General features: G+C 42.9%; 1 protein-coding gene across 1 annotated transcript in view; it reads right to left on the bottom strand.

Annotated features, from left to right (window-relative positions):
- LOC143300796 (uncharacterized) overlaps positions 1 to 15,615 on the bottom strand; it is a 56,743-nt gene extending 41,128 nt beyond the window's left edge. The window contains exons 1-2 of the mRNA XM_076614726.1: positions 15,442 to 15,615; positions 7,293 to 7,799 (exon numbers count right to left, since the gene is read on the bottom strand). Of these exons, the coding sequence (XP_076470841.1) occupies positions 7,293 to 7,648 (356 nt within the window). The 5' untranslated portion in view covers positions 7,649 to 7,799; positions 15,442 to 15,615. The remainder of the gene's footprint in view (positions 1 to 7,292; positions 7,800 to 15,441) is intronic.
- Positions 15,616 to 16,077: the final 462 nt, after the last annotated feature.

The following is a 16,077-nucleotide window of genomic DNA, read 5'->3' as shown; positions in this document are numbered from 1 at the left end:
AGAGTGTCATGTCACAGGACCGAGAGACAAAGTGTGTAGTGTCATTAACACATAACCAGGTGGACACAGTGTGTCACTGTCACAGGACTGTCATAGGACATGGAGATACAATGTGTCTTTTTCAAAAGAGTGGAAGACATTGTGTCATTTCATGGTCATAGGATCGACAGACAGTGTGTCATTATCACACGACCGAGAGACACAATGTGCCTTGTCAAATCACGGGAGACACACTGTGTCACTGTCAAATGATCCCACAGTATGTCACTGTCATAGGACCGGGAGACAGAGTGTGTCATGTCACTGTCACAGGACCTATACACACAAAGTGTCAAAGTGTGTCAGTGTCACAAGACAGGGAGACAGTGTCACAGGAACTGTAGACACAGTGTGTCATTTCGCTGTCAAAGGACCGGGAGAAACAATGTGTCAGGGACTGGAGAAACAGTTTGTCATGTGACTGTCACAGGACCTGGATACATCATATGTCATGTTTATGTCACAGGAAGTTGAGCCACATAGTGTCATGTCACTGTCACATAACAGGGAGAAATTGTGTCACATCACTGTCTCATGACCTGAGAGACACAGTGTGTCCCCCCGTGGGAATGCCGGGGGCCTTTCAGTATAAATAACATCCCCACCTCCTGGAAATTCTGTGCTAGAAATTTTCTCTTTCCTATCACTCTCTTTGTTTCTGCCTTTTTTCTTCCTTCACTGTTGTCTCCTTTCTTTTTTTCAAGCAAGCCTTGACACCTTTTTTCTCTTCCTGCAGTCTGTTATGTACTATCTGTGTTGTTTTGCTCTGGCGATTAGGTAGTGAGATGTAAACACTGGAATGGACACTAGCTGCCCATTCTGCAGTGTCATTTGCCTATATGACCTTTTTATGTATTTTTTGTTTGGTTTTGAAGTATTGTTTTTTTTTCCTTTCCAACGCCTTTTTCTAATCTGGGGATGAAAAATTAAGCGGAATGGCTGGCGTCATCAGCATGGTCTAGTCTTATTTGCCATAAGGAGCTAGATGGTTGGGATACTATGTCATGAACTGTGTTTTGTGGGTTTCTCTTTGTGTTTTTCTGTAAATGTGATTTTTGTTGACGTGGTTGAGCATTTGTATGGTTTGACAGTCTTGATATGGCCCTGTGCGGTCGGCTGGGCTATAAGCAACAAGAACAAGAACACGGTGTGTCATGTCACTGCCACAGGACCAGAAGTCACAATGTGTCATTCTCACAGGACCTTGAGACACAGTGTGTCATGTCATTCTCATAAGACCTGGTGACACAGTGTGTCATTCTCACAGGACCTGGAGATACAGTGTGGCATGTCATTCTCATAAGACTTGGTGACACAGTGTGTCATGTCATTCTCATAAGACTTGGTGACACAGTGTGTCATGTCATTCTCATAAGACCTGGTGACACAGTGTGTCATGTCATTCTCATAAGACCTGGTGACACAGTGTGTCATGTCATTCTCATAAGACCTGGTGACACAGTGTGTCATGTCATTCTCATAAGACCTGGTGACACAGTGTGTCATGTCATTCTCATAAGACCTGGTGACACAGTGTGTCATTCTCACAGGACCTGGAGACACAGTGTGTCATGTCATTCTCATAAGACCTGGTGACACTGTGTCATTCTCACAGGACCTGGAGACAGTGTGTCATGTCATTCTCATAAGACCTGTTGACACAGTGTGCCATTCTCACAGGACCTGGAGACACTGTGTGTCATGTCACTGTCACAGGACTGGAGAGTCGCAGTCTGTCATTGTCGCAAGACTGGGAGACTGTGTCACTGTCACAGGACCGGGAGACACACATAGACACGTACACGTGTGTGTGTCATAAGAGGCAAATCATTTTTCTAATCTGCAGATAGAAAATGAATTGTTTTAAGACCAAATATGTCAGTATTGTTTCTTGCATCTGTGGTGCTCACATAACAGCCGATCAAATACTAACTTGCGATATGTTAAAGTCTCACATCCATGAACTGAAATCACCTTCAGTGTTGACAATCTTCAGCAGTTTATTGCTAATGTATGGCTTTTTCAATTACTTGTTAAATAGTCCCGTTGGTCCGCTGTTATAGTTGCTAGTTTTTCATTAGAAAGATGTTATATTGTTATACTTAAAAAAACAACAACAACTTAAATCAATCATTTTCTATATGTAACACACACACACACACACACACACACACACACACACACACTTTCATATACTCGCATGAGTACACAGTGATTTCTTACCCCCCTCCCCCTCATTTTTTTTTCCTACCCTCTTCTACTATCACTTACAGTGAAAAGACGTTCAACTAAAGAACGAACGAAACGTGTGTGTGTGTGTGTGTGTGTGTGTGTGTCGGTGTGCATGTCGGTATGCGTGCGTGTGTGTGTGTGTGTGTGATTGTTAGTGTGTAATTGTATGTGTTTGCGTGTGTGTGTGATTGTTAGTGTGTACTTGTTTGTGTTTGTGTGTGCGTGGTGTGTGTGTGTGTGTGTGTGTAATTGTATGTGTTTGTGTGTGCATGTGTATGTGCGTGTGGTGTATGGGTGTGTGTGCGCGCTCGCGCGAATGCTGGCGATAGTGCTTGGAGATGTGTTCGTGTCTGCGAATCTGTGTTGAAGGATCACACTGCCAACTCTGCAGCCAAAGAGGGGTGGAGTTTTGGCACCGACAAAAGCTGGCTGTTATCGCATTGTGTGCCAAGTTTTAGGAATCGTGCCACGACAGTTGGGCGGAGGAAGGAAATGGGGGTAACACTCGTTTGGTTCTCGTTCTATTGTTTTCCCCACGTGTAAACAGTGTGCTTTGAGAGTGGAGCTGGCTGAGGCACGTTCGTGTGCGTGCATGCGGCCTCTGTTTGTGTGTATGTGTGTGTAAAAGAGAGACAGAGCGAGCAAGCGAGAGAGAGAGAGAGAGCGAGCGACGCGGTTTGAGAGTGGAGTTTGCTGGGATACGTTAGTATGCGTGCGTGCCGTGAGTGCGTGCATGCTTGCCTCTGTGTGCATGTGAAGTGTGAGTGAAAGAAAGACTGAGCGAGCAAGCGAGACACAGAGAGAGAAAAGTGAAGAGAGATAGCGCGCGCGCAAGTGTGTGTGTGTGTGTGTGCGCGCGCGACTCTGTGTGTGTGTGTGCGCGCGCGCGCGCGTTCGAAAACTTGATCAGCCGTACGTTTTAGGTGTTTCTTCGTGTTTTAACGCAGTGGCAGAACAGAAAAAGAAAGAAAAGCCAACGAACCGAATAAAAAAACAACTTAATGACTGATCACAAAGGATCACACTTTTACAACTTGAACTCACACGTGTGCCTCTTTACGTGCACATACAGAGAGAGAGAGACACAGAGAGGCGTGGCGGGATGGGAAGGGAGATCAAGTCAAATCAGAAGGCAAATTATTGTCAGATTAACATTTCAACTGTCGCTAACTCACACATGCATCGTTCTCGTGGAAATGCCACTCCACCCTCACCCCTCCGCTAAAAACGCGTATGTGCAACAGGTGTGAAGAGGTGAACGACAACCTGAAACTAGAATACGCCCTTTCCCCTCCGCATCCGGCCCACACCCATCTCCTTCACCTCCCGTATAAACACAGTCCCGGACTTTGTGTAAATCGTTTCTGCACCAGCAGAAACCTGGCAGTAAGTCAAAAGTGGCAGTGACATCATCACTGCTTTCTGCGTACGAGTATCACACCATTTCCCTTATTCCGCTAACGGATTGTTTCTGCTCGCTCTTACCACGGCAACGGAACACTTTATGGCAAACTTGTCGCACCAAGAGAGAGAGTTGACAGTTGACGTTTAATGTCATTAGCTTTACACCCCATGTAACAGAAGGCGGAAGGGGGCGTACAGGGCGTATATGTCTATTCTTAAATTCTGAGAGAGCAACCCATTCCTTAATACACCCACGCAAGTTCAAATCAGTGCTCAGTTAAAGGTTTTATATGTCAGTAAACTCAGTTTTATTTACCCCTCTCTTTTTGCGCCAATATCATCTCGTACGTTTGCCTACATAATCTGGACACAGGTGACCTTGTCAGTTTAACCCAATATTTTACGAAAGACTTAACATTTTGTGCATATCAACCGGTTTTCTCCTATAATATTGTGTTTGATGAATGTAGTGAAATGTCCAGAAAAGGTTTAATGGTAATGCTTAAACCTGTTCAAGTTTTCAAGTTGATTATTGATCACCAGTCACCAAATTCCTGCTGCATAAGTCAAGATCGGCTCATCTAGTGTATCAAACAGTTTGTATTAAAGGCTCATGTCAGTGGAATGTAGTTTCCGAAGCGATTTGAGATTTTCTGAAAGGCGTACACATTTTGTTTTCTCTTTGCTCGTTTCAGCTCAAGCAGACGACTAACTTAACTTTGCTGTAAACAACGTTCCTAAATACTTGCCAGTATATATCCGTCATTATTATTTCCTTATCTCTATAAAACCATTTGTCATGTGCTGGAAGGTGTTTTCCATTCCGGAAAACTATAACATTTGCATTCAGTGTCTGCCCTTCTTCGATGATTCAACAGCATGTACATTAAAAAAAAAAGAGAAAAAAAGAGCAACTGAGGGCTTAGCATGTAACCCTGTTTAACACCATGTAGTATTAGCAAAAAAAATCGGGATAAATACATTTATCAAGTACACATACAAGGAAAGAATCATTTAAGCGTCTACGGGAAATGCATAGCTTGCCGTTTACACCGATTAGAACATGCGACAAAATATTACGATTCACATAATCAAACACTTTCCTGAAAGCCATTTAAGCTACATATATTACTTTAGAATTCCATAAGATATGGTCCACCGTGCAAAAACCAGCTCTAAAACTCGCCTGTTGCTCAGTGTTTTTCTCTTCTATTTCTACCCACTTTGTAAGTCTTTTAATCAAGATGTGCGAACACACCAAACTCATTACACTTGTCACTCCTCTGCATTTATTTGAATTGTTCGTGTTGCCTTTTTATGGATATGATTAATAATGGATTTCGCCGACTGAGAAGGAAACGTTGCACTTAAGGGATAGAGGGGGGAGGGAGGGAGAGACAGAGACATAGAGAGACAGAGCTACACAGAGAGAGACAAATAGACGGATAGACAGAAAAGAGAGACAGATACACACACAGAGAGGCGAGCGTACGTAGAGATATACACGGAGAGAATGAAACACAGGGACAGATAGAAACAGAGAAAGAAAAAAGAATGACAGAGACAGATAGACAGACAGACTGATAGACAGAAACATGGAACGATGCCTGAATGTCGCAGATCATGTGTAAAACATATTACTGTGCGTTAATCAAAACGTGAGACACGATTTCTTATGTCCCAGTAAGGTTTTCAACAGCTGTCACCTTAGTGTCAGTTCTGAGAAACGAGCGTGAAAACGCCCTTTTTTTCTTTTTCTTTTTGTTTTGTTTTTGTGTGTCTTTTTTTTCTTTCTTTTTTCACACATGCAGTCTTATCTTTTGTCAGCTTATATGATGTTAGACAGACTGAAGGAATTCATCTTTCAAGAAGTCATATATATGGATACCAATGCTCAGTTCATATCACAGATTGACATGTGCTTACAGTTGGGCCAACAGCAAAGTGCTGCAGCCTTGGGGGCTAGCTGGCCTTTAGGAACCATACCAACGCTGTCTGTCCTAAAACCCTCTTGACCGAGAGAGTGGGGATATAACTTGGGCAAGACACTGTCCACTATGGTCGAATTCTAGCCCAGATAGTCGGGACAGCAGTTGCCTCCTCTGCTGTTCTGGTCATAGTCGGACACAACTGACTATTGTACATATATGGATGCCATTTTTTGTCCAGTTCTGCTTGCTTCATATCTAAATTATATTTGTATTTTTCGATTTTATATTTGCATTTTAACTCCCCTAAGAATCCATTAATATTCTATTTATTCGACACCTGTACACATGAAATCTACCAGATAGCACTATTAATTCTAGTACATCATCCATTTTTGTTTTTACATCCGTACCAAATAGTACTAATTCAACGTTAAAAGATCGTCTTTTGCATTTTTAAGGTGCTCTCAAGTTCTTCCCAGAAAAAGAAAGTGAGAACTGACAATTCCATATTAATAGAGGTAAATAGCGTCCTATTCTGTATCGCATCTCATTTTTTATATCGTGCTCGGCACTTGTATTCTGTGACATATTCGGAGTAGGAACCATTTAAGTGTTATCTCTTTAATTCTCTTAGCTCGGGTTCAAATCTCTTTCAATCTAATATCTATATTAATGTATTTCTCCCAATTTGATATTGAATACTTCTTCTTTTTATGGTGTCATAATATGTATTTGAACCCTTTTTGGTATTGACCATTTTTTGTAATGTGCTGGTTCTCTCATTACTGTCCAGGCATTCCAATATTATGCTTCTTTTCTTATATATATATAACTCTCTTGATATAGCTGATATAATCATGAAGGTTTGTTACAAATCCTAGTTAGTTTTTCTGGTAATGTTTCATAGCTTATGAATTTGTCATCTTTTATTGAATGTTTGACTTGAATTATCAAAAATGTGTAACTAAGAATACAACCTCTTTCCCATTTTAAAATTTGTTTAAATCTATCTGTTCATGTATAACCAAGAATACATTACTCCGTGTCCATCTCTCATGATAGAACTATTTCCCACTTCAAATTGTATTTAAATCTATTCGTTCATAGGAATAAAAGATGTCTTTCCAAAATCTGTTTACTTTCTGAAAACCTTTTTGCACCAAACATGTAAACGTAATCCATATCAGGGCAAAAGAAATATAGTATTTTTCTCCATTTATTAATCCATGATATTTTAAAAGAAGGCTTGTTTGATATTCCTATTCCGCTCTTCTGAATATCTTGTACTGAGTATTTCCTTTTAATTTTGTCTACTTTATCATCCAATACAAATTTGTAGCACATCTTCTGCAGTTGCATACTTTGTGAGTCAGGTGGGTTAAGGAGTAAAATCCACAGATATACTAACTTTGAGTGGAGCTGTCATTCAGTTGGACCAGATTTTAAATAAAGTTCGGACTTCTAGTAATTTGTCAGTCGTGTTTCTTTCTGTCATATTCGATAAACTGTCTATGAACCAAAGCCCTAGTAGTTTTTATTTTTAGGATTCATTTTATTCTGTTATGCGGAAAGTAGATTATGTGTCTTTCTCGTTTTTTGTCCATCGGGGAGATTAGAACGATGTGACAACCGAGTATGTTTACAATACACACACTCACTCACTCACACACACACTATCATACTCACTTTTCCTGAGTGTCCAGCAAGGTGGCCAGCAAGACGGACGTGAAGGCCTGGGTGGACCCCCCGAGACAGAACACGGTGTCCTTCCCGATCCCCCGTCTCTTCAACCCCGGGGGCAGATATCTGGTGTCGTCATAGCCCCGTTCGTAGACCACTCCCCCGTCTCCAACTAGCGACACGCTCAGCGCCTGGATATCGCCGCAGTGCATCACCTGCCGCACGAAACGGTCCAGTCTGGCCTGGTTGTCGTGGGTCAGACGTGCGGCGCGTGCAAAGTATGGGAGGTGCACGGACAGTAGCAGGAAGAGGAGGGGAAGGAGCAGTGCCATAGGCAGGCATGAGGTCCACGTGCTGGCCATAGTCGGGATGTGATGGATGGGATCACTGTTGACCGCTCTCGGTTCTCGCTATCTATGCGTTCAGAGCTGTCCCGGCGGGTCAATAATATGCCAGCTGTGGTTCCGCACAGCTTTGTTTGTGGCAGTGAAGACTGGAGATGGAGGTAGCGTTCTGAAACACACACACGCATGCGCGCGCGCACACACACACACACACACAAACAGCGCGCGCGCACGCACACACACAGAAACACACACACATGTACTGCAGTACACACACTACAGTACTTCAGATTTTTGTAACAAAGATGTTTCTGATCAAAAAGATATCCACAAAGTCTGGAGAAAACAAAGAAATGAAAAAAGGTGTAAATTTACCTGATTACGACATGAAATTAGAAAACGAAGAGTTCCCGACTGCTTTGGAAAAAGCTGAAGCATCTTCAGAAGTGTTTGCTAAATCCAGTTGTACAGAGGGTTTGCCAGAGAAAGAAAGAATTCTGAGGAAAAAGGAAGCAGCAAACGAAAAATATGTCGATCCACAAATAACCTATAATCATTATATAAATACTCCAATCACTTTTCTATAAATGGAAGAAGCTGTATCTTCTCTTGGAACCAAAAAATCGTCAGTGGGACCAGACGCCATTTCAAATGCAATGTTAAAGCATTTACCAGATAAGTTCCTCAGATTTCAACATAATCATATTCAACGTTGTTGGTCAAACGGTACATTACCTACTTTATGGAGACAGTCCATAGTGGTTCCTATCCTCAAACAAGGCGAGCCAAAAACTGATAAAGGCAATTACAGACCAGTTGACTGACTTCACATGTTGGAAAGTTAATGGAAAGAATTGTGCTAAACAGGCTTCTTCACTACTGTGGAAAAAACCCCAATGTAATTCCAGTTAACCAAGCAGGTTTTAGAAAAGGGAGAACAGCAGCTGACCACCTAGTTAAAATCACTAACCAGATAAAACATCAATTTGCTCGTAGAAAAAATGTGCCAGCCACCTTCTTTGACATAAAAAAACGTATGACCATGTATGGCATTCAAGATTACTCTATAAAATAAAATCAATTGGTTTATCATGTTACATGTTTAAATGTTTAAAAGCTTTTTTAAGCAATAGAGTAATCAAAACAAAGGTAAGAAATACTTACTCTAACTCTAGATCACTTGACATGGGAATCCCACAAGTATCGGTAATCGCACCAATTCTTTTCAACATCTTAACTCACGATCTTCCACAGTCTTTAACAAATAATGTTGAAAAGGTACAATATGCAGACGATATATGCATACGGATGAAACTAACAACGAAAAAATAAATAAGCTGGCTAACTATGTCAGAAAATGGATTGAGTCTGCAGCCAGAAAAGTAATGCATGGTTCTGTTTAATCTTGGTTATAACCCAGACACATTACCCATTTTTGAAACAGATGGGTCAGTGATCGAATACAAATAAGTAGCAAAATTCCTTGGCGTATATCTCACATCAAAACTGACATGGAATATACACTTGGAATACCTCTTGACAAAGGCTAGAAAAAGCCTCAACTTATTAAAGATTGTTAGCAGGCAACAATGGGGTCAGGATACCTCTGTACTTATCCACCTAGCAACATCGCTAGTACGCTCAAAGCTAACCTATGCACAAGAGGTATTCTTTACTGCACCAAAATACATGTTAAAGAAATTACAAAGTATGGATAGTAAAGCATATAAGCTTGCTATTGGTGTTCCAGTTCATGCTTCAATTTTTTTTAAAACATGCACAGAAATTAAAGTATTATCCTTTGAAGAACAGATGAAACTTGCATCAGCTAAATATATCTTGAGAAGTACTTCGGTTCAAAATTCAAATATTGGCGATATCAGTTTAAAATCAAACCTTCATTTCTCTAAAAGAGTACAGTCTATTCACTCCCTCACGACTATAGGTACTTATACCTCTGGCATATTTCAAACATCAGGAGTGAACCCAAATCAAACAGCCCCTCGGTTGTCATATACGACAATATCTAAATGGGAGATGAACAACGCAACATCTGACATTAATTACCTGGATTTAAAGAAAGCTGAAGGCCCTGCTCTCCCTGCTTTTGTTAAATCTCGCATTCAAGAGAATTACCCAAATCACCTTTAAGTATATACAGATGGTTCAGTACTTGATAACAATCAGGCAGGGGCAGCATTTATTATTCCGTCATTAAAAGTAGAGAAGTACTATCATATCGGTAAAAAAATTTTCAATATTCACAGAAGAACTTATGACTATATTAATGGGATTAAATCACTTACTAGATCTTTCAATTGCCATATTTCAAGTGTTGTTTTGTGTCGATTCTAAATCTGTATCACAAGCATTAAAATCTTTTAATATGAAGACAAGAGGAGAACTCGTAACAGAAGGGATCGTGGGAAATGAGCGGGTGGATCGTTGTGCGAAAAAGGCGCAATGAACATTTACAATGCCATAAAAATTCATATTCCATATTCATTACAAGAAGGTTATTCTCTGCTGGAGAAAACTTGCTGGAACCATGTCAATAAACTAAAACAGGAGTCTGATCCTGAAAGAGAAAATACTGACAATAGCTCGCGAAAAAATGATCGCATGTTTTCTTTTAAAACAAACGGACATCACACTAGCAGAAGGCTCACCAGTCTAATATACAGACTACGACTGGATGCCATAAAAACAAGATATACTTCAAATGTGACTTGCATTTGCGGCAATGAAATTACCCCCGTGCATATCACCTATAAATGTGAACAGTCAAAACCATATTTACCCATGTCCTTTAAAAAATCTGTAGTTCCATCTGCTTCCATTAGAAATGTCTTATATGATAATCAACATGTATTTGAAATAGTTCAGGGTTAAATTTGGAGCCCAATTGGCTCTTTGTTGTGATTCTGCTGGTTGACTAGTTAGTTTATTTTATTTCGTTTATATTCCTTTTTTTTCTTTTTTTAAAATGCTAATTGAGGAGAGAGGAACAGGGAAAGTAGTGATGATTTACGGCATGGGTGGGGTGGGGGAGATAATGGATTTTCGTCTAAAATCACAAATGTGGATAGACGTTAAGCAAAAGAACGAACGAACACACATGTGATTGTAAACAAGGAAGAAAACAAGGTGGCGCTGCACCGTGACGACGTGCCATCTCCCAGAAGAGAAGCCCGATTCTCACACACAGAAATGTGTGTGTGTGTGTGTGTGTGTGTGTGTGTGTGTGTGTGTGAGATGGAGAGAGAGAGAGAGAGAGGGGGGGGGGGGGGGCTAGTAGACAACACCAAGATGTGAGACTACAGAGCTGTGATAACGTAGAGATGATTGAATATACAGCTGACAAAACAATGAGATGTTACAAGCTTTGCTTGTTGTTGTTGTTTATACTTTTCTGTTATACAGCTGCTTTGATCATGTTTCTGTGAATAAAGTTCGTTTACGATGCAGAGATGTGATAATATAGTTATTATAAAACAAAAATGGTGAAACATATAGCTATGACAACATTGGCATTCTCCCTTCAAATCAAGGTGGTTACAGAACAGGCAAGTCCACATGGGAAAACGCAGCTGCTTTTGCATATGAGGTGTATGAAGGATTTCAAAGAAAAGAAGAAACACTAGCAGTAGCAATCGACCTTGAAGATGCCTACAATAAAGTCCAGTTTGCGCACCTCATGGAGCTGCTACTAAGGTATGGAGTAAGTTTGACACTGACAAGATGGATAGCAGCAGCGCTTCAGGAAAGAACCGTCGTCCTACGCCTCGGAGATTGGATGTCTGCACCTTCTAAACTATCCATGGGACTGCCACAAGGGTCTCCGCTCTCTCCTGTCCTCTACAATGTCTACACGAAGGGCCTTGCAGACTTAAGCAACAATGGAATAGCTCGGGTGCTTACTCTTGCGGATGATGGCCAGGTCTTCAAAACTTCGAAAGATGCTCAGGAAAGACCCCATGACGTAGAACAGACCCCCATGACATAGCACAGACCACCCTGACACAGTACAGACCCCCATGACATACGACAGATCTCTGACACTGGACAGACACCCATGACATAGGACAGACCCCCATGACATAGGACAGATCTCTGACACTGGACAGACACCCTGACATAGAACAGACCCCCATGACATAGGACAGATCTCTGACAATGGACAGACACCCTGACATAGAACAGACCCCCATGACATAGGACAGATCTCTGACACTGGACAGACACCCTGACATAGAACAGACCCCCATGACATAGAACAGACCCCTAAGACATAGAACAGACCCCCTGACATTGGACAGACCCTCATGACATAGGACAGACCCCCATGACATTGGACAGACCCTCATGACATAGGACAGACCCCCATGACATAGAACAGACCCCTAAGACATAGAACAGACCCCCTGACATTGTACAGACCCTCATGACATAGGACAGACCACCATGACATTGGACAGACCCCCTGACATAGGACAGACCCTCATGACATAGGACAGACCCCCATGACATCGGAAGACCCCCTGACATAGAACAGACCCCCTGACATTGGAAGACCCCCTGACATAGAACAGACCCCCTGACATTGGAAGACCCCCTGACATAGAACAGACCCCCTGACATAGGACAGACCCCCTGACATTGGAAGACCCCATGATATAGGACAGACCCCCTGACATAGGACAGACCCCTAGGACAGACCCCCTGACATAGGACAGACCCCATGACATTGGACAGACCCCCTGACATTGGAAGACCCCCTGACATAGAACAGACCCCCTGACATAGGACAGACCCGATGACATAGGACAGACCCCATGACATAGGACAGACCCCCATGATACTGGACAGATCTCTGACACTGGACAGACCACCCTGACATTGGAAGACCCCATGACATAGGACAGATCTCTGACACTGGACAGACCCCCTGACATTGGACAGACCCCCATGACATTGGACAGATCTCTGACACTGGACAGACCCCCATGACATAGGACAGACCCCCATGACATAGGACAGACCCCCATGACATAGGACAGACCCCCATGACATAGGACAGACCCCCATGACATAGGACAGACACCCATGATACCGGACAGATCTCTGACACTGGACAGACCCCCATGACATAGGACAGACACCCATGATACTGGACAGATCTCTGACACTGGACAGACCCCCATGACATAGGACAGACCCCCATGACATAGGACAGACCACCCTGACATAGGACAGACCCCCATGATACTGGACAGACCCCTGACATGACAGATCCCTGACATTGGACAGACCCATGACGTAGGACAATCCCTTGGAATAGGATACACCCTTCGCATCGGACAGATCTCCTGAGACAGGACAGGTCCAAGACATAGGAAATACCCCCCTGACACAGGACAGATCCCTGACACAGGACAGACCACTGACAACGGAGATACCTCTGACACAGGACAGACGCCCCCCCCCTCTCCCTCCACCCCCACCTCCCACCCGACACAGGACAGACCACTGACACAGGACAGACCACTGACACAGGACAGACCACTGACAATGGAGAGACCTCTGACACAGGACAGACGCCCCCCCCCCCCCCACCTCCCACCCGACACAGGACAGACGCCCCCACCCCCACCCCCACCTCCCACCCGACACAGGACAGACCACTGACACAGGACAGACCCCTGACATTGGACAGACACCTGACACAGGAGTGACGCCTGACACAGGACAGACCACCCCCTGACACAGGACATACCCCTGACACAGGACAGACCCCTGACACAGGACAGACCGCTGACAATGGAGAGACCCCTGACACAGGACAGACCCCTGACACAGGACATACCCCTGACACAGGACAGACCGCTGACAATGGGGAGACCCCTGACACAGGACAGACCCCTGACACAGGACAGACCACTGACACAGGACAGACCACTGACAATGGAGAGACCCCTGACACAGGACAGACCCCTGACACAGGACAGACCCCTGACACAGGACAGACCACTGACAATGGAGAGACCCCTGACACAGGACAGACCCCTGACACAAGACAGACCCCTGACAATGGAGAGACCCCTGACAGGGTTCTGTCGCGTGTCCTAAGTTTTGTGAAAACGAAAAAAAAGTAACCTAACTGCGGAAACATTTTGGCTTTTTTGTAAGTTGAAGTGCCTCTCCCATAAGTGCATTGTAGTCAGAATATGTGGAAAGAGTTTCTGTCTATTTATAAGCTAATTTGGCATCGAAAAAGTATTGCCAAATAGAAAGAATTTGCTAAACTCTCTCTCTCTCTCTCTCTCTCTCTCTCTCTCTCACACACACACACACACACATATATATATATATATATATATATATAGAGAGAGAGAGAGAGAGAGAGAGAGAGAGAGAGAGAGAGAGAGAACAGAAACACAGGTTACTGCATAGATTCACACGTGAGCCAAATATCGCAGAAGAGTATCACATACTGTCTGTTTATAATTTTGAGAAAGATCCATCCATTAATTTCCGATTGAACCCCTGAATCCCATGGCTGTATTTCAGTTCTTTGTTATCAGATAAAAAATTTTAAAAAGTGAGTTGATTTATGATAAAAGTTGATCCTAACAACCACTAACTCCCTCCCTCTCTCTCTCCATCACTCCGTTTCCCGTTGTCAGCCCGTATTTCTTCTCTCGCTTCTTTCTCCCCAGCTTCAAGTTCTTTTGACATGTGTTCAGTCAGTCCACTCAACGCCGCAACATCGGTGGCCTCGTTGCCATAGCAGCGGAAGTAAAGGACGAAGGTCGGAAACAGCTAACACATGTGAGTGGTGAGAACAATAGGATGTAGAACAGCTGTCAATCATGAACACACTGAAGTAAATGCTGTCCCACCCACACCCACACCCTCCATCCCTTCACACGTCACCACTGTGATTTCTGACATCAACACTGTGGCTGCCGATGGGAGATTTAGCAAAGCCCTAAAGAGACAGGGGGATGTGGGAGTGGAGAGAGAGAGGAGGTGGATAGAGAGGGGAGAGAAAAGTACGTATAAAGTCGGCGCCGTCGCGTCTTCAATAACTTCTGGTGTAATTTGATAGAAACACATCTAAAACATGGGTGACCGTGTTCACCTCTCACCTCCCCTCCGCCCTCCATCAAATATGACATCACTCCATTCTCTCTTTTTCTATCAAATTAAGGGATGTTGCTACAAAGTAAGATGAATACAAATATATGTTTTTGTCTATATTTAATATTATTTGCATATGATGTTTCATTGATTGCATTATGTTCACGTGCACCCCTTCACTTGTGAATGACCCATTTCCACACTCTCTCTTTCGTGCCCGTTAGCGTTTTCTCAGATCAAGTCACACAGCTCCAAATGTGATGTTGTATGATGAACTAAGTAGGTTATATTATGATAGTATAATAAAGGCAATACGATACTGGTTCAAGCTGCAAAAACTGAATATCACCATTCTGCAAAAAACAAGCTTATATATATATATATATATATATATATATATATATATATATATGTGTGTGTGTGTGTGTGTGTGTGTGTGTGTGTGTGTAGTTAAAGGTATAGTTATACAGAAAACCAGATCGAAAAACACAGTTGGGCCGGCACGGCAGTTAAGTATAGCTAAGATACTAGTTCAAGCTACAAAAACTAGATATTGCGAGACTGCCAAAACAAGCTCATGAAATGTACTATTTCAAATAACACAATACTGTCATGAACCTGTTTGCAAACGGTACCTTGCTGATTTAAAACCACTGACTGGCACTAACCTGCAGAGATCAGCACTGAAGGGATTCGCTGCACTTACTGCTGCGCATAACTGACACTAGCGGATCGCCTGCACGGGAGAACAGTGGCAGAAATTTGGGCACCAAGCTGATATACAGGTTCCAGAAAACAAGATATTTTTGGGACACCTCGGGCGAGGGTGGGAAAGGCTGTTTCTTCCCCGCGCTTTTGGCAAAGCCGCTGACTGTGTGTGTGTGTGTGTGTGTGTGTCTTTGGCAGGCAATGATGATATAACGCGCGTGTGTGCAGGTATACAAGTGTGCGTGCGTGGTTGAATATATGTATATAAAAACATTTGTTGGAGCCTATCATTTCTCGCAATCCCACAATTCAGTCTCTCACTTTACCAGAAAGCGTGGGATTGCGAGAAAGTGTGGTCGTCCCCCTCCCACGTTTTCTCTCAATTGCCCCTTTTATTATTTTTTAAATATAATTTATCAGAAACATTTTCTTTGTCATCGGGTTTTTTTTTCTTATAGTAACACAAACCTTTGAGAAAAAAAAGAGCAAAGGAAAAGAGAAAGAGGGGATGACGACGACAATGATGATGATGATGGTGACGTCAGTGAAGACGGTGATGGTAATGGCAAAGTATTGGTTTAAAAAGAAATGTGTGC

The sequence above is a fragment of the Babylonia areolata genome, chromosome 26 (genome assembly GCF_041734735.1).
Source record: "Babylonia areolata isolate BAREFJ2019XMU chromosome 26, ASM4173473v1, whole genome shotgun sequence".
In the NCBI taxonomy this organism is placed as follows: domain Eukaryota; kingdom Metazoa; phylum Mollusca; class Gastropoda; order Neogastropoda; family Buccinidae; genus Babylonia; species Babylonia areolata.
Note: the sequence above shows the minus strand (reverse complement) of the source record. Positions and strands in the feature narration are given on the sequence as shown.